At 39.5% G+C, this 20430-nt stretch overlaps 1 protein-coding gene across 1 annotated transcript in view; it reads right to left on the bottom strand.

Annotated features, from left to right (window-relative positions):
• The window catches only part of LOC136870331 (uncharacterized), a 577143-nt gene that overhangs the window by 537000 nt on the left and 19713 nt on the right, over positions 1-20430 (bottom strand). The window contains exon 2 of the mRNA XM_067144910.2: positions 12136-12355. Coding sequence (XP_067001011.2) covers positions 12136-12355 — 220 coding nt within the window. The remainder of the gene's footprint in view (positions 1-12135; positions 12356-20430) is intronic.

Here is a 20430-nt window from a genome sequence, read left to right as displayed (position 1 = left end):
TTTTGAAGTCTGCCGAACACACTAGTTCAAAACACAATATACACAGTTCAAAAACATTAGGGGAACATGTTTTGTAACGTATGTTATGTGAACGTTAATTTGGTTAATGTCGGTCCAATGGTCATACAGCGTACCTTGAGATCTTAGCTACTCAGAGTATGTCAAATCGAAGTTATACTCCATCTGTAGGCGTAGCCATGCATTAAACTGTCAGGCGAACTCTCAAAACAAAGTGAATAACGGTGCGTCCGTGTGTCGTTGTGAGGTACACAGAATACTGCGGTCATCTGAGTACGTTGTACGTCAACCAGCACATCCCATGAGACATCTTAATGAGGTTCAAGTCCCAAGGGCCGTCACTTTGATCCAGGAAGGATGGACTTTACGTCGTGTTGCTGTGAATAACAATTTCTCTCCGTCAGCTATTCAACGCTTGTGGAATCGCTACAGTGAGACAGGCCAGTACACAAGGAAGGTTAGGAATGGTCGTGGTCGCATGACAACCCCACTGGATGACCGATATCTGACCATCTGTGCGTTGCGGCGTCGTTCAGCAACTGACAGAGAACTGCAACAAGACCTCAGGAGGGTCTCTGGAGTCACGGTGTCTGACCAGACAGTAAGGAACAGGTTAAGAGAACGACCAAGACGTCCTGTTCGAGTGCCCCATTTAACGCAGCAACATCGCGCAGCTCACCTTCTGTTTACCTGTACCCACGTAAACTGGCAACTTCGCTAATGGAGAACTGTGTTGTTCACAAACGAGTCCAGATTTCCCCTGACACAGCGTGATGGACGTCAACGTGTATTGAGACGTCGTGGGTGTGCAGTACGTGACAAATGTAGTCCAGGAAGGCGACCGATTCGGACAAGGTTCTGTGATAGTGTGGGGTGGCATCAGTGTTGATGGCCGTACGGATGTTGTCGTCGTCCGTGGTAATCTTAACGCTGTGGGATACATCGATCAGATACTGCTACAGCATGTGTTGGTTGCTGCATACGGTGTTGTCCCTGAATTCGTACTGTAGCCATTCAATACGAGGCTAATAGTCATGTCATGGGGCCCAACAAGTAATATATGCCGTTTTCAGCGTTATTCTACGACATATTTCGTCGTAATGAGCATTTTTGCCCGGTCTGGGATACGATAGGCGCTGCATTAGCTCGGAGGGCAAAGCTCTAATTACGCGCACAGAGGGAGAGAGAGCTCATTGCAGCTAAACCTTAAAATTGCGCTCTCTAATCACCGAGCGAGATGGACAGACACGCCACGCGCAAAGAACGCCTGAGTCGAGAGATGAAAATTGTTTTACAGGATTTTAGCTTGAGAAATGGAGATTCTCAGAGATTTCTCTCTATATTCAAGGATGCCAACTCACTATGTTTGCGCCTGAATAATACGTACATAATAATAATAAAATGTTTGATACAAGCTTTAGAAATCTACAAGTAAGGACTCGTTTGAATAAGCGTAATTTACGCTATTTAATGATGTCAGAAGATTACTACTTAATGCACGTATTGGGAATGACGTACCTTAGACCGATGTCTGTAATGGGATCCTGATGTCGGCCACTTGTACTGTAATGTAAGAAAGGGAGTCCCCAGCCTATACTGGCTGGCGCACAAATTCCTAAGAGGAAGCTTCTAAGATTACTAGAGATTCGGCGATGCGATCAACATGAAATTAGATCAGTGGAGAGAAGAATTTAAGATCTACAAAGCGAATATTCTCACGACTCTGAAAGATCATTGCTAACGGAGTGAGTTGTCACATGTGGGCGGAGTCTACTCTCTCCAGCCGGCAACCCGGACTCGCTATAAAAGAAACACAGACGAAGCCCTAATATTCCATTCTTTACCAATTCGTTGATGAGACTTCGTCATTCGTTGTGAAGCTCAGCTAATACTCTGTGTTATTCAGCGTTTAAATAAGTATGTTATACAAGAATTTTGTTTCAAGTCAGACCGATATACGTTAAACACAATCAGATATATCTTGTATGAAAGGAATAATTGTGGTGTGTGAATATAGGGGATTCTAATCCCAATATTTATTAAGGGAATACAGACTAGCAAAGTTAGCATCGGCTCACACGAATAATAGTCAGAGAACGGGTTAGAATTACAATGATCGTCAAGGCGCTAGTGAGTTAGTGACTGTATTCTACCAGTAATTGTTTGCATAATTAAGGCCTGTGCAGTAGTAGTAGATGTCATTCTAACCAGTAGACAGTGTTAGATTAGCCAGGAAGTGATGTGTAATTGAACCGGTAGGGCTAACGTACGAATAAAAAATTAGTAATCGTCTCAGGTTACGATAAAAGGGAATCGAGTAGTGATCTCCAAGGAACTGCAATCGCTACTCGACTAGTACATTCGAGCTTATGAGTGAGTCTAGACATATTATGTTCTCTGAAGTCATATAAACTGTACTTCAATAACTAGTTTCCCATTTGTTCATATGTATGTGAGTGCTCGTCGAACCCCGGAGTCCACTCTACCAGAGCGCGCCCGTGTGCCTGCAGAGGTGGATTGGAGATGACCAGAACGCGCCATTGTGCCTGCAATATTTCATCTAGGGATCATCCAGAACTTCCGACCGAGGTGATTTCAGACCAAGCCATCATGAACGTGACCCCAAGGAAGATGAACCAAGGACTATAAGCTAACGAGGCGTCAGTGATGGAGGCTTAAACCCATAGCTGATGACGGCGCGGCTACACGCAGCAATGGTAAGCACAAATCCATCATATTCCTAAGTATGAGAATCATGAGGTTAGCAGAAAATTTAACCATGTAAAAAAATATATATCCTGCATGTAAATTTGAGAGTGTATAGGTGCCGCAATATGCGTGTTCCAACGAGGTAGAGTTTTCTTTGTATTAGTGATTTTATGGGCTCATCTGTGATTCTGAATATTCACGAATTTATTCCGGAGATTTCTTTTGCATGGATTAGTATGTAAGGTTCCCATAGTGTTTGTATTTGAGTGAAGCATTTTTAAGGTTGGAACTGATACTTCAGCAGACTTCATATTTAATGCCAAGTTTGATTCATTGATATGGATCTTCATAAATTTCCAAACGTATATTATTTCAGTTGCATCACAACGTAATGTATGTGTCCTGCTATTCCCCTTTAGACCGGGCAAGTTGGCCGTGCGGTTAGGAGCGCGCAGCTGTGAGGTCGCATCCGGGAGGTAGTTGGTTCGAACCCCACTGTCGGCAGCCCTGAAGATGGTTTTCCGTGGTTTCCCATTTTCACACCAGGCAAATGCTGGGGCTGTACCTTAATTAAGGCCACGGCCGCTTCCTTCCCATTCCTAGGCCTTTCCCGTCCCACCGTCGCCATAAGACCTATCTGTGTCGGTGCGACGTAAAGCAAAATAGCAAAAAAAGTCCCCTTTAGGGCTTAAGGATGCTGATGCCTGAAAGAATAATGGCCCGAGGCGCAATCATGATCTATATAGTTACGCGAGTGTATGCTAATTAACTTATCTGTTGAACTAGAATCATTTCAAGGCGTATATAACGTGGGTATGAGATAAACGTGTGTAGAGTGAATGGTGAAATATGTGTGAACGTGCTTAATAAGACAAAGTGAAAATAATAATAATAATAATAATAATAATAATAATAATAATAATAATAATAATAATAATAATAATAATAATGAGATGAACAAGACTGTATATGGTCTAAATATTGATAAAGGGTATTTGAAATCAGCCAGGAATGATTATTTGTCTTTGTAAAGGCAGTGTAATTGTATGAGATTTACGTCCGTATGTCTGGGGCGAAGTGAGAGTCTTATGCCAGCTGACGTGGGCACGCTGCTTCTTAGAGAAAGGTTTATGACCCTCTAAAAGGAAAGGAATATCAGGCCTGAGCAGTGGGTCCTGCTGTTTGTCAATGCTCGTAATATACACATAAGAAGTCTCCCTCACTCTGACACTATGTTGAATATTCACAAGCCAATAATTTCTTACCATCAGCGTTGTGTGTTCTATGAACTGTTAGGTGACGTAATCCTCCCAATTTTATATCTAAACGAGATCGAAATAGGATTTTCAGCCGCACTTCGAGGTCCAACTAACAAGGGTTCGATACCGTATGGTATTGATGGTCTTAGATCGACACCAGGAGACCAGTGAAAGGTCACAATTTCAGAAGGCATTTATGTGTGTGAATTTTATTATATGTTGATGCATTTATAGCTGATAGCTTCATTCTTCATGTGTTTGTATTTACGTGTTATATCACTGTATGGTGACTTACTGGATTCCAACGTTGTATGGGTCTGCTTCGTATAATATTAGGACAAGATTATACCCCGGAGAAACGCACATATTGGCGACTAGCAAGATACCCGTGCTTCGCTACGGTAATATACTGAAATTTATAATTGTTTTTGCTAATTGCTTTACGTCGCGCCGACACAGATAGGTCTTATGGCGACGATGGGACAGGGAAGGGCTGGGAGTGGGAAGGAAGCGGCCGTGGCCTTAATTAAGGTACAGCCCCAGCATTTGCCTGGTGTGAAAATGGGAAACCACGGAAAACCATTTTCAGGGCTGCCGACAGTGGGGTTCGAACCCACTATCTCCCGAATACTGGATACTGGCCGCTCTTAAGCGACTGCAGCTATCGAGCTCGGTAATTTATAATTGAATGCTTATCGTTTTATATACAACCCGCCGATATTCGTGATCTGACTCGTTTACTGAGAGATTACGGCAACGTTCCTCCCATTTTTCAATCTTTCTTTCCAGCAATCGATTTTGTATTTCCCGGGCTAGGTCCAGGTATTCCACCCGGTCAGTTGGGTTCCTAAATCTTAGCCATGCTTTCCTATAAGCATTTTTAATGTGGATCAAATCCTTGAGGAGATCCGGCGTGGTGTCCTCTTAGGTGCCTTGGCGGTACTAAACCGGCGGCCGGACTGCAATCGTAGTCATTACCCGTCCAGGACCCGTTTCCAGCACAGTCCGCACATGTTGACGACGGTCCAGGACATTATTATTATTATTATTATTATTATTATTATTATTATTATTATTATTATTATTATTAGGGTGGTTGAAATTAATTGAATTTAGGTATTATTATTATTATTATTATTATTATTATTATTATTATTATTATTATTATTATTATTATTATTATTATTATTATTATTATTATTATTATATATGTTCTGGACCCCACAGCAATATGCAAGACCGCTACTTGGCGGTAAAATACATCTGCTGCCATTGTCATTGCTAACAATGTGACCAGCACCATTGTTGCGCGTAGGTAAGTGTGCGGAATTTCTGGCGATACGAATGACATACCTCCGTGTATTATTGACCTTATTATAGAGGTGAACAATTTGACGGCCAATCTAATTCCTATCGTTTATTTCAAATGTGTTTAAATGTTTATTTATATGCCAGGAGAATCTACTCTAATCTAAGAACGTTCTCCGAAGGAAAATATGGCTGTTGAAAAAGAACCCAGGAAAGATTAAAAATGATCGGTTTATGATCAGAATAAGTACATCGCAAGTCTACAGCCTGTTTTCTATCATTCGACAGGATCAGTGATGGAATGAATAAAGCCCCATCTAGCGGCGATAATAGGAATTGTGCCGGCTGCCGAAGCTCCCCTCTGGGGCAATGATCGATGAGTGACAAATGAAATGAAATATTGGACAGTGTTGATGGAATGAATGATGACAGGGAAAGCCGGAGTATCCGGAGAAAAACCTGTCCCGAGTCCATTTTGTCCAGCACGAATGTCACATGGAGTGACCGGGATTTGAAACACGGAACCCAGCTGTGAGAGGCCGGTGCGCTGCCGACTGAGCAACGGAGGCTCCTTATACGTACATTACGAACAGTAAAATCAATTGGTCTCACCTCCTTTTACACCCCACCGCCGTTAAGTTTATTTACCCCCACTCTCCAAAAAATTAAAAGAAGGCGTGTTTCTTTATGTTTAAAGGAGATTCCAAATACCAATGTTCACGTTTATTACCTTCAGTTTTGAGATATAAGTATCCCCTTAAAAATAATTAACGTTTTTAACTTCCTTCCACACTCACCCCCCCCCCCACCCTCACTCGCAAAGTGATATTAAAGCAAAAATACTTGTTCCTTTAATAGTAAAGGATCTTCTAAATACCAATTATCACCACTCTAACCTCTTCAGTTTTTGATTTATGTGTCCTCGTGAAAGGAATTCATCTCCTTTTCACTCCCGCCCCCCCCCCAAGATTGTTTCCCCCCCAAAACCCGCTTTTCTATGTTTTTAAAGGAGATCAAAATACCAATTTTCTCGTCTGTAACAACTTTAGTTTTTATTAGATGTATTCCCATACAATTAAGTCAATTTTTTCTATCCTTTAACACTCCAAATCCCCTTCATTGGATTTTTCGAGAATACGTGTTTGAATACTTTTAAAGCAGATTCCAAAAATAAAATTTCACGTGTGTAACATCTTCATTTTTGAGATATCAGTAGCCTAATTAAAAGAATTCAACACCATTTTCAGTCACTTTACCCCCCCCCCAACCCCCACTACCCAAGTTGTATTTCCGAAAACTAAAAATACACTATTCTTTATTTTTAATACGATAAAAAATGACCATTTTTCACCTCTGTACATGTTAAGTTTTTTGAGATATACTGTAGAAATTCTCATTTTAAAATTTTACCCCATTTTAGTTCCCCTTAAGTGGAGTTTCCAAAGACAAATCACCTATGTTTCTTTACACTTACAGGAGATTCCAAATACCCACTATTTACGTCTGTAACATTTTACGCTTCTCAGATATTCTGTAGATATAGTCTTTCAAAATATTCACCCCCAATTTGCCACTCTGTTTAACCGCCATTAATTGAATTTTCCAAAAGCAAAAATATACGTGTTTCTATATTTTTAAAGGAGATCCCATTTACAAATTTTCATTTCTGTAATATCTTCAGTTTCTGGGATATATGTATCCTCATTAAAGGCATTCAACCCATTATTCACCCTTTTACACCCCTCATATTGGGATTTAGAGAAAACAAAGAAATACGTGTTCCTTTATTTTTAAGGGAGATTCTAAACACCAATTTTTACATCTGTAAACGTTTAAAGTTTTAAGATGTAGACACACTCATTTTAAAAATTCACCCCCCTTTTCACCCCACATTATTTGGATTTTCCAAAAACGAAAAAATGCCTGTTTCTTTATTTTTAAAGTAGATCCCAAATACCAATTTTCAGGTCTGTAATATTTTCAGGTTCTGAAATATAAGTAGCCTCATTAAAGGCATTCAACCTATTTTTCACCCTTTTTCACCCTTCCTATTAGGATTTTCCGAAAACACAAAAGTACGTGTTTCTTTATTTTTAAAGGAGATTTCTAAATACCAAATTTTACATCTATGAACTTTAAAAGTTTTGAGATATAGATACACTCATTTTAAAAATTTCATCCCCCTTTTCACCCCCCATTATTTGGATTTTCCCAAAACGAAACAATACCTGTTTCTTTATTTTTAAAGTAGATCCCAAATACCAATTTTCAGGTCTGTAATATATTCAGTTTCTAAGATATAAGTATTCTCTTTAAAGGCATTCAACCCATTTTTCACCCCTTTTCACCCCTCCTATTGGGATTTTCCGAAAACAAAACAATACGTGTTCCTTTATTTTTAATGAAGATTCTAAATACTAATTTTTACATATCTAAACTTTAAAACTTTTGAGATATAGATGCACTCATTTTAAAAATTCACCCCCCCTTTCACCCTCGCAATAATTGGATTTTTCAAAAACAAAAAAATATGTGTTTCTTTATTTTTGAAAGCGATCAAAAGTACCAATTTTTAGGTCTGTAATATCTTCAGTTTCTGAGATATATGTATTCTCTTTAAAGGCATTCAACACATTTTTCACCCCTTTTCACCCCTCCTATTGGGATTTTCCGAAAACAAAAAAAATACGTGTTCCTTTATTTTTAATGAAGATTCTAAATACTAATTTTTACATCTCTAAACTTTAAAAGTTTGAGATATAGATGCACTCATTTTAAAAATTCACCCCCCCCCCATTTTCACCCTCGCAATAATTGGATTTTCCAAAAACAAAAAAATATGTGTTTCATTATTTTTCACAGCGATCAAAAGTACCAATTTTGCGGTCTGTAATATCTTCAGTTTCTGAGATATAAGTAGCGTATCCGGATTAAAGGCATTCAATCCCTTTTTCACCCTTTTTCACCCCTCCTATTGGGATTGTCTGAAAACAAAAAAATACGTGTTTCGTTATTTTTAAAGAAGATTCTAAATACCAATTTTCACATCTGTAAACTTTTAAAGTTTTGAGATATAGACACACTCATTTTAAAATTTCACCCCCCTTTTCACCCCCTTAGAGACGGAATATCCAAAAATCCTCTCTTAGCGAGCACCTACATCTTAATATGAATATATCCCCAAAATTTCATTTCTTTATGTCCAGTAGTTTTGGCTCGGCGATGATGAATCAGTCAGTCAGTCAGTCAGTCAGTCAGTCAGTCAGTCAGGACAAGCTACTTTATATATATAGATAAGTGATATATAACTAGAGTAATCAAGTGTATCGTATTTGCGACGAGCGACGACATGATTTTAATGGTTCTGGAGGTATGCGGGGTTGTAGCTTATACTGTATAAAGATATCAAGACCATGATGAATGTTGTTGATTAATATTGTTTCTTCACGAGAAATGCCATCTATATAAAGTTTGTGTTGATAGAGATTAATATAACGGATACCAGCGGGTACCGATTGAGGTAGAGGGATACATCCCTATTATGATGTGCAGGATAGGAGTGTTCAGTGTTAATATAAACTGATTTTGGAATGCCAAAATGATATTCAGAAAATAGACCGATATGAACGTTAGCGGCATTTCCCATATAAGTGATTTTCTTTGTGTTTAATAATATGGCATTTTCTCGTGTGTATCAATTTCTCTGCGACTCTATCAGTTTATTAAAATTTGTGTTTTGAATTGGAAACAAACATTCTTTTTATTCCATAGGATAGTGGATTCCTCTTTTTATTTATAGAACACCCTACTTTCAATATATTTAGATTTAATGCCCACTCATTGGCGAACAGACCATTGAACCGTATGCTCTTGAGCTTAGCAGTTGTACCAGTGAAAGTATGGAGGATGGGACTTTGATGGCCGGGATTGATTTCCCAAGTTCCTCATCCAGAAGATGTCCATCCAAATATTTATTTGTGAAATGGAATTTTATAATCAGTGCCATGTCGATCCCGGTACAGGTGCAATACGATACATAAACGATTAACAGAAGTCAACCATCATTAGACATATTTCCTTAGTGGCCCAAGGACTATAATACGGGCTGTAAAGACATGACCTGTTTACGTCAGGAAATGTAAATAACGTTAAGTATACGTTTGGCATTAATTGTGTTGTGCATTTATGATTAGCACTCATCAAAACACAATGATAACGTACGGAACTACGTTAGATTTAGTTTTATTAGCCTGTATACTCTGTTCTAAGTTCAGCCTTTAAGACGTGTCAATACCACAGGACGTGCTTACAAAGTTTACTTTTATTACATACCTTTTTGTTAGGTGGGCATATCATTCAGTACTTATTTTGCAGTGTGGCGAACTCTGACATTCACGAAATGTACTGTGTTTACCGGTATGCTTCATCAACGTATTCTGATCACCAGAAACATGGAAGAAATTTACTGCTGGGAATTACTTTTTCTACATCAGCCGGTTCTGGATACCTTAGAGCATGATAATCAGAATAAAGACGCTACATTATGAGTAGATGCTGCTCTGTGATACGTCGTTATTACTAGCAAAGTTCCATGTGAGCGAGCGACACGTCAGTGTGCTACGGTAGCCCACCACTCAAGGTTATCCAGCAAGAGAGACTGGCTGGTCATTTGCTGACAGGTTGACACAGAAGTTGCTCACGATTTAACTTACATTTATTTGTCACTTATTGAAAATCTGTAAGGAAATGGGTAGATCGAATTTACTCTAAAAGCTTTAATTAAAGCCAGTTATTCTTGGCCGAGGGACATAGAACATGAATTTCAGGGTTTATTGTAATATTCAAAAGAAAATAGTCCGCTTTCGTTTTCATTTCATGTCACTACAATACAGGTAAATATTTTGGACCGCCTTAGGATTCTTTATGACAGGATAAAAATCTCCCATTTTGTGATTACGTTACAGGACTATTTAATTTACTTCAAGCTGCAAGTGAAAGTATAGTCTGTAATTACAGCAAATCACTTTATAAACAATTTCGAAATAAAAAGTCGCAATGGTTGCAAGGATAGTGGCAACGTAATTCATTTAATTTACAAACTGTACGATTTTTCTTTTCATTATACTTTGAATTTCACATCGTCCAACAATTCTCTTTATTTAATAATGCATTCTATTTGGATGTTCGGTACCGCATTGATATTCAGTGTGACACTGTACTCAGTTATAAGATATAAATGAAGTTGAAATCCCTACTTTTTCTTAAATGTATCGAGAGAGTTTCCTTAAATGTACCAATCTGCTACGAGAATACTAGCTATTTTGCACCTTCTGAGATTCCTAAATTACTCATACATCAAGGTATTGAGCACACCATTCATACTGGAAGTAGCATCATCACAAAACCTGTGCTCGATAGCTGCAGTCGCTTAATTGCGGCCAGTATCCAGTATTCGGGAGATCGTGGGTTCGAACCCCACTGTCGGCAGCCCTGAAGATGGTTTTCCGTGGTTTCCCATTTTCACACCAGGCAAATGCTGGGGCTGTACCTTAATTAAGGCCACGGCCGCTTCCTTTCCACTCCTAGCCCTTCCCTGTCCCATCGTCGCCATAAGACCTATCTGTGTCGGTGCGACGTAAAGCAAATAACCAGAACCATCACAAAACCAATTGAATATCTGGTTTCACGAACGGAATATCAAACTTCAAGCTAATTTTTCTTCATACACTTGAAATTTACATAAAATGGACTGTTTTCTATTCGGATATGGTTTCACTACAATAACGGCAGTTTTCCTTTTCATCTTGTGCGAAATTTAACGATGAGTCTGCCGTAATACTTAGGGCACAAGTAGATGTTGTCGAAATATATAAGCATAATCTATTGTTATAATGGTTAAACAAATGTTTCTTATTCAAGTCAGAAATATGGCTGCAGGATTATAATTTATACGCTGAGATGAACATAAATAAATTTTCAATTTGACAACTCTGATTTATAATGTCAAAGCATATTTTATGCTCGAAGATACCAAAATATAAAGATTATATGCCAGGAAACTGAATCTCAATCAGGCTCATTTCAGTTTAAGTTTCATTATGATACAGGTTCTCCACCAATCAGAGTTCAGATTTTCATTATGATACAACTGTTTGACCAATTAGATAAGTATAGCAAAATCAAAAATGTCGGACACACATATTAACTTCAATGCACATTCTACTTCCAATATTCCACAACCACACGGCACATTCCCGCAAATTCACTTCACCAACTGTACAATAAACAATTTGTATTTGAAATAATGCTAGGTGATAACTTTCTCTCAAAGTTTTAAAACATATGACACTGCCAAGGTCTCTGATCCACTCACGGAAAATCAATAATCCAGCGCATACGCTCTGCACTCTGCTCAGTAAACTCAACTGTCAAGCGACATCTCGACAGAAATTTATGGATATTAAAAATGGAGTTATTATTATCGTCGGGCATAAACAGTCGTATGCAATTCTCCTATAATGGTAATTAAGACACTCGTATGGAAATCATTGACATTACAGGCTTGTTGCACAGTGTACTATTAACGAATTGTCCAATCTGCGCATTTACTTTTTAACACTACGTATTTTTTGAAAAGTTTCTACTTTTTGTGTTAGTTGAAGTCAGACTTATTACAACTAACTCTACAAAATCTGTAAGATACGTTTGATATCTCGTTATTATTATATATAATTTCTTTCTTTTAATAGCCATGACATTTTAACGTATACCTAATCCCTTTATTGTGACAATAATCCATCTTAATAAAAAATATAGTACGACAGTCAAAAGTGTGACTCACCTATAGTAGCCATGGCACATCCCAGCATCATAAGGATAAGTCCTAAGGTGAGCGCCTTGCAAGCATTCCATAAACAGCGAGTTGTCACCTTCCCGCGTACCACCTGTACATTCCACTGACTCTGAGGCTGATACTGCCGTAGACGCGTAGTGGGAGCTACAGACAACTTGCGTCTCACAGTCCAGTTTGCGCCCATAAACGCGCCTTGATGCATGGCGATCTGTAACAAGCCAAATACTCATAAAGTGAACCAATCCGAGTATATGTATTATACATTCATATAGTAATGCACCTTCAAGCTCCTTTAGTGCACGATGATGATCTGTAACGAACATTGGCATCTACGTATCAATAATCTTGCCACGTATTCCTTACACATACCGATATTCAAGTGCTTGTAAGTTTGATAAAGTGATAACCTTCGTTTCAAACCATTTTACTGGTTAAATTTGTATAATTTGTTAAATTGATTATTTTAGTGCACTAAAGTACGTATAAGAGCGTAATAAATTGAATTATATCATAAATATGTATTCATATACGCAATGCCGCGTATCTGACAATGCTCTTCCTATCCATTATATTCCTTAAGACTGATCATACCTCCAACAGCCACATATGGATATGTAGTCCATGAGAACAATTTTCGTTATGTTCATTTTCCTATACTGTCGTTTAAAGGAAAATGAACCTTACCGTACCATACCATAATGTTGGCATCTAGTAATTGTGCACTCCTACAGTAAAATGTATTTAAGATTCATTTTTCTTTATACTGCAGCATAGGAAAATGAGTACAACGAAATTGCTCTGATGGATTGCAAATCCATATGTAACTGAGAAGCGTGGTCAGTGGACACGAAGAGCATTGTCAAATAGGCGGTATTGTTTCTTAAGGGACGATAAACAACTCGCTTTGGCTACACATTGCATAACTTTACGTTTTGTAAAACATGTACTTCAAATAACCAAACAAAATTTCAATATATTAAAAATACTTTTAAGAATTTTACAACGTATGTTGTCCTTTACAAACATGCACTTCGTGTTTCCCCCGAAATTTGAAGACGGTGTAAACTGATGCCTAAAACAAACTAGCAGGTACAGTTTTGGTGGTAACACACCGATAGTGCATAACTTGGAGAACTGACTCGAATGGACTGCTATCAGATCCTGATGGTGTTCGATCTCATTTAAGGTGGTTGGATGATTTTCCACCCTAGATAACTGTGACATGAAACAGCAGGATATCGTCGTTGCGCCTGTGGAAACCACTATATGATAATATTTTGGGAGAAATACTGACCCGCAGCACATATATTATGAAAAGAGAGAAATGAAAACCTACAACCTGTTTTCCAGTCTTTGACCGGGTCAGGGGTGTAGGCTAATGAATGAACCATATATGCTATTATTACAATGGAGTCGCCACTCCCAAGGTCATATTAATGACTGATAAATGCTATGAAATGATAATGGAGAGTGTTGCTGGAATGAAAGATGACAGAGAAAACCGGAGTACCCGGAGAAAAACCTGTCCCGCCTCCGCTTTGTCCAGCACAAATCTCACAGGGAGTGACCGGGATTTCAACCACGGTATCCAGCGGTGAGAGGCCGACGTACTGCCGTCTGAGCCACGGAGGCTCCATGAAAAGAGAGAATTCCTTGGCATTTCTAGTTCTAAGCTAAAATATTTCTCATAGCGATTTTTGCAAACGCAACGACGATATCATTCTTCATCAGACAGAATACTATTTAAAATGCATTTTCAAAGACTTTTGACTTGAAAATCATTTTGATACTACCAGTATCATATAAGCCATATATATTCTGGAAATGTATAAAGTAAATATGCTACCTTCATCGATCTGTGAATGTGACTGAGGTATGTACGCTGATTGTAATTCTAATTCCGGTAGTTCTGATTAATGTTGTAAAGGTGTCACTTATTGGGCCGGTTGATATATACATTTAAGTGGAATTGTCGGACTGATATGTATAGTTTCTTCTGGCTCAGTGACTAAAACAATGGGAAGCTATCTCATTTTTCATTTCCCTAGTTTATCCCCAACAGATTTTTGAAGCAAATGGGGACTGTTGGACTATACAAAAGAGTGGCTGAATGGGTGGGTAAGTTTCTAGAAAACAGAACTCAGAGAATTAGCGTATATAAAGCATTATCTGATGCACTTAAGACGGGGGTCCCACAAGGCAGTATTACTGGACTTGTGTGTTTTCTTATATACATAAACACAGGATGAACCCGAACTCCACCGACAAACTTTCCGAGGTTGATCAGGAATACGTTGTGGGTATATTGGTATAAAGGACCCATCGTCTCCGGTAATAATAATTTCGTGTGGCTATTTCTAGCCGGGTGCAGCCCTTATAAGACAGACCCTCCGATGAGGCTGGGCGGCATCTGCCAAGTCTAGGTTACTGCGTGTTATTGTGGTGGAGGATAGTGTTATGTGTGGTGTGTGAGTTGCAGGGATGTTGGGGACAGCACAAACACTCAGCGCCCGGGCCAATGGAATTAACCAATGAGAGAGTAATAATGTAATTATGACTTATTCGGTTTGTTACCCCAATCATCCTTGTTTTTGTGAAAATACCTTCACAACAAAAAGATGCCCGTAATATGCAATAACCAAAACGTACAACACAAAACACAGAGTAATGCAAAGCCTGAAATATTTAATAACTAAAGCGTACAGCACTAAACACAGAATAATGCAACAACTCTCAGACGAACGACGTACACTGTTATCACAGTGTGTTCTATCAGTGTACTGCACAGTACAATACATAACAAATGCAAAACTGTTCCCTTACAGGTATTGTTCAAAATGTCGACCAGCATGATCACGGCAGAGTGTACAGCGACATACCATCGACTGTCTTACACGCTCAAGATCCCCTGGAGTTTGGCGCACTACTTCCGCGGCTGCGACAACTCTAGCAACCAGGTCCATGCGACTATCGACCGGAGTCTCGTAAACTAGGCTCTCCACATGCCCCCAGAACAAGAAATCCATTGGTGTCATTTCTGGTAACAACTCTGTGTCGCTGGCTTCTAGCACGTTAAAGAACTCCTGCGGGACAAAGTTCCGAATCCCCAGCATCTGTCAATAACTAGTATTTAGGACGGACTTAAAACAAATAACATTATTATTAATAGTGAAATACAGATACAAAGCTAATTATGGCAACAAACCAAATTAAATACAATCGCTCTGTAAGGAGCTACCGGAGACCACGACTGCCTTGTACCAATATACTCGAAACGTATCCGTGAACAACCGCTGAATGTTTGTCGATGGAGTTTGGGTTCATCCTGTATATAAATAACAGGAGTAAAGGACTGGAATGACAAATGAGACTTATTGCGGATGATGCCATACTACTGTATGAAGTAATAAATGTTACAGGATTGTAAGCGACTGCAAGATAGACCTTGGCAAAGTTGTGAGGTGAACAGCAGATAATGTTATAATGGTAAGCGGGCAGTTTTTATTACTGTGTTGGTGGGGTGAAAGTACCCCACCGAGATCACTGTAAGTTCTTAGGACTTCACACCAACAAGTAAGATTACTCTTATTACTCAGCATGAATACTGCGTTCAAAAACTGGGACGTAATACAAATAGGTTTGGAAAAAGAGAAGCACAGAATCATCGACTGAGATATCTAGGTGAACACTGGTAATCCGAAGGCGGAGTTCAGTAGATGTCTTAAATAATGCATCATGTTATCTACACTGCCTGACGAAATGTGAAGCACAAAGAAGGAGAGGAGAAAACGAAATGAAACTTCAAGTGTTGAGCGGGTATGTGATGTTATTTCAGTGGTTAAAAAATCCTCTCCTGAGCCAAGCTGGCCCAAAACTGCTGTAACTGATCCTTGATATCCTGGATAGGATGGAGTTGACGTCCGAGCTGGTCCCACACATGTTCCATCGGGAACAGATCTGGGGATCTTGCTGGCAATGGGAGTACTTAAAGATCACGCAGACAGTTCATAGAGACACGTGCTATGTGTGGACCAGCATTGTCCTGTTGAAAAATGACACCATGATACAGTCATATGAGAGTTAACACATGAGGACGCAGGATGCCCGTGACGTATCGTTGTGTCGCCAGAGTTCTCTCAACCACTACCATCCGTGACCCGAAGTCATAATTGATGGCTCCCCACACGATGACGCCAGGAGTAACACCGCGGTGCCTCTCCAAAACAACGGAAGAATGGGACCTCTCCCCAGGTCGCCGCCATACTCGTACGGGTAGTGCAAAACCGCGATTCATCGTTGAACACAATGCGATGTCATTTACCAGTAGTGAATGCTTCCCGGTCACGGCACCACTCCAAACGCAGCGTTTGTGTTGTGCTATTAACAGCAGCCCTTTGCAAGGGATGGTCATTCCCTAGTCCGGCTGCTGCTAGTCTCCGACCAATATGACACAGACTGTTGCAGGGAGTCCATTACTTGTTTTCGGATAGCAGGCGCAGATGTGAAGGCGTTACGATGTGATTAGTGCACAATATGGCGATCCTCCCTTTGGTGGTCAGATGTGGCCGACCGGAACCTTGACGACGAGTATGCCTGCCCTCACGTTCCCAATGCATTCCAACATCAGGCCATTCATATCCGAATGCCCCACAAATCTGGATATTGCACCAGCTGACCAAATGGAGTCCAACAATGGGGCTCGTTTCAAACTCTGTCAGGTGCTGAGTACGCGGCGACTCCATGTCCTTCACAATATCCACTCAACATCTGACGCTGTTCACGCCCCTGATATACCATACCAGGCCTCGTAACTACACTACACACGAACAACACTAGTGCACTTTGATGGCCGTTCCACCTGCCAGAGAGAATTGTAACTCTAATCATTTACCTGCCCGCCATTGGTATGTCCCATTGACATCCGACCATTTCGTCCGGGTGCTTCAGTTCATTTATCAAGTAGGTATATTTACGGTACGCCCACCTTTGATGGTGAGAAACCCATGGTGTAAGTCTCAACGTTAGGTGCCAGCGGGTCACCAGCCAGATTTGTATGTAGGTGTATAGTGTTTAATATATTTTTCCATATGTGACGAGGTTAGGCTCTTTTATTGAAACGTTTACTTAGTCAGTTGATAGAGCGCTGGCTTTCTGAGATCAAGCTGACGCGTTCATCCCGCCACTTCAAGGTGGGAAAATAGGCTGCTTCGTGCCAGTATATTTACCGACAAGTAAAAGGCCTGTGGTAAAAAAATTCCGGCATCTCTGCATCTCAGAAAGTCATAAATGTTATCAGTGGGACGTGAAAACGATATTATAATTATTATTATTATTATTATTATTATTATTATTATTATTATTATTATCATCATCATCACCATCATCCTTTCTTTCCTTATGATATTCACCAGTTTCAAATACTGAGCATTTCTGTGTATTCTAACAAATAACCAATGTTGCTGTAATATTTGTTTTGATGGATAACTTCGTAATTAACTTAGTTTGAAAATGAAAACTAAGGTTTGCCATCCCAGTAGTCGTCTCTACTTCAGATGAATGTCGTGGACATGGAAAAGAAGTGCGCCAATTGTGAGATAATAAAAAAAATCCACAGTACTTGGACTCACGGCAGTACTTCTACGTGCCAATTTTTAATGGTCGGCTATCAACAACTTCTAAAAATCTCCGTCCTCCTCATACTACAACTCCTCCAAAGAACTTGTTGTTTCAGCTACTTGGCTTAATGCATCATTGAATCTCAAACTCGTAATGTCATTATCGCCTCTTTTTAACCCTTCTACATATTTGTGTCTAATTCCGTCTTTGTACTCCACGGTATAGAAAGGAGAACAAGAGGAGAATTTAACTCGTATTCATTAGAATCTGACTTACTCGTTCTCTTTCACACCACCCAATTACCAGCGTTGCAAATTCATTTGTGAACGGTTGATGAGGAAAGAATTTCTTTATCACATGCACAAAGTTGTTTACAAACACACAAAGCACGGAAATGAATACATAACAAATCCGCAAATGGAAACATAAAAGCGAGTGAAGATATCTTATTGAACATTATCAGACATCACAGACTCAGACTGCAGATTCGCAAAAAGAGGTTGCGAAATATGACGGCTTTGAGGAAGTTTCATGCATACCGTTCATTGGATCAATGAGAAGAGCTATTAACCATAGGATACATACACATCCCAACGATTAGATTTGATAAAACTGCAGACGAAATTAGAAAAGAAGTCGCATTACGAACATCCACAGGATACATACAACGGAAGTATGTAGTGCTGAACCGGGATATCACTGAATTACGTTTTGAAAAGAGAGGAGGGATTCGAAAAGTTACAGTTAACCTTTTTAGAAGTTTTAGTATCCATAATTCAAAATTACAGCTTCCAGCTCTGATATACTCAAATATTCACCGTCAGTTGAATATAATAGTCTACATCATTAAAACAGCGTTGGTAAATCAGTCCATTCTACTGCCTCTGTGGATCAGCGGTAGAGTGTCGGCCTCGGGATCCCAAGATACCGGGTTCAAACCCGGCAGAGGTAGTCGGATTTTTGAAGGGCGGAAAAAAGTCCATTCGACACTCCATGTCGTACGATGTCGGCATGTAAAAGATCTCTGGTGACACATTTGGTGTTTACCCGACAAAATTCATTAAATCTCAGCCATAGACGCCAAAGAGAGTTCCGGTTTACTCGGTCTGCCATCTAGCGGGGGTCTAGAGTAAAACAGAACGTCGAAATTGACGAGCAGACAGCCAGATGGCGTCAAATTGAAATGTCTGCACACAGTAGCTGAGGCCATACGATTATTATAAATAAACAGGACAGATTTGCTTCACTTTTTTTTATTCTCTCCGGAATTACCTGCCGGTGAATCATGAGAAATCGATAGGTCTCTAAGTTCAGCCAACTTGGAGTAATCATAAAATCAAATCATTAAATGATCACTCCAATAATTGCAGGCGAAGGCTTACCCTAACACGCAATACATCCTGTAGCTAAACAGTTAACACTTTCTTTCATATTTTGATATACCTTATGTGATTTTCATCCTTAGTAATGTCATTGCATGCAGCCATGTTTAATTACCACCCGTCAAGCCGGGGAGTATAAACTTCCTCTGATCCCGGAAGAATACTATTCCCTGCTAGATACTCCTTGATTCTCGAACCTTTCCCAGCTTCCAAATATATTCTAACAGATGGCAGAGCGTTCCTAAGAACTTATGCTGCTAAGAAAAAAAAAAGTCTATGTACAAATAGACCCCATCATGACATACGCCTAGGACATTTCCTATATTAAAAGTGGATTTACCGGGCGAGTTGGCCGTGCGTGTAGAGGCGCGCGACTGTGAGCTTGCATCCGGGAGATAGTAGGTTCGAATCCCACTATCGGCAGCCCTGAAAATGGTTTTCCGTGGTTTCCCATTTTCATACCAGGCAAATGCTGGGGCTGTACCTTAATTAAGGCCACGGCCGCTTCCTTCCAACTCCTAGGCCTTTCCTATCCCATCGTCGCCATAAGACCTATCTGTGTCGGTGCGACGTAAAGCCCCTAGCAAAAAAAAAAGTGGATTTAACAAGTATGTTCTAGAAGGATTGCGGCATTTAGAAAAATTCCAGTGAAATTCGATAAAGTTATGTTTTATTCATGGGAAGTAAAATTTTTGTGACATCGTGTATGTCGATAATATGGAAAATCACGGTGTTGTTGTTGTATCCTCGAGGTCCGAAAGTTGTAGTAACAGTAAAAATAAAAAAGGTATATTTTATAAAAGTTGTTGTTTTTCACAAGAGGATTGAGATTAGAAAAAGGTCTTGAAATATAAGAAAAATTGATTGAGAGCGAAGAATTTATATATGTGGAGATAAGAGTGGTGGAAATTTTGAAAGCGAAAGGGATCCTGGATTTTACGTAATACCGCCGTGAGAAGGCAAACAAAACGCTCCTTCGAAACTAACCTATGAGCTCACAAGACAAGACAACTGTTCTATACAGAAGGTGATTAAAAATACCATTGCCTTCTACGACACAATATCATGCTTTACATCAAGAACTGCAGGATAAAAAAGCTAATATACGGATAGATCTTTGCCCAACAGACGGCATGATGACATCAGAATGGATTAATTCTGACTACGAACTGCGGCATACCATGACGCGCTTGTTATTAAATGTTCATAACATTGAAAAGGGCGGGAAAACAACATGACTTCGACAGGTATATCAAGACGAGTTATGTGATCTATTCATAACGAA

This window comes from Anabrus simplex, chromosome 1 (genome assembly GCF_040414725.1).
Source record: "Anabrus simplex isolate iqAnaSimp1 chromosome 1, ASM4041472v1, whole genome shotgun sequence".
NCBI lineage: Eukaryota > Metazoa > Arthropoda > Insecta > Orthoptera > Tettigoniidae > Anabrus > Anabrus simplex.
Note: the sequence above shows the minus strand (reverse complement) of the source record. Positions and strands in the feature narration are given on the sequence as shown.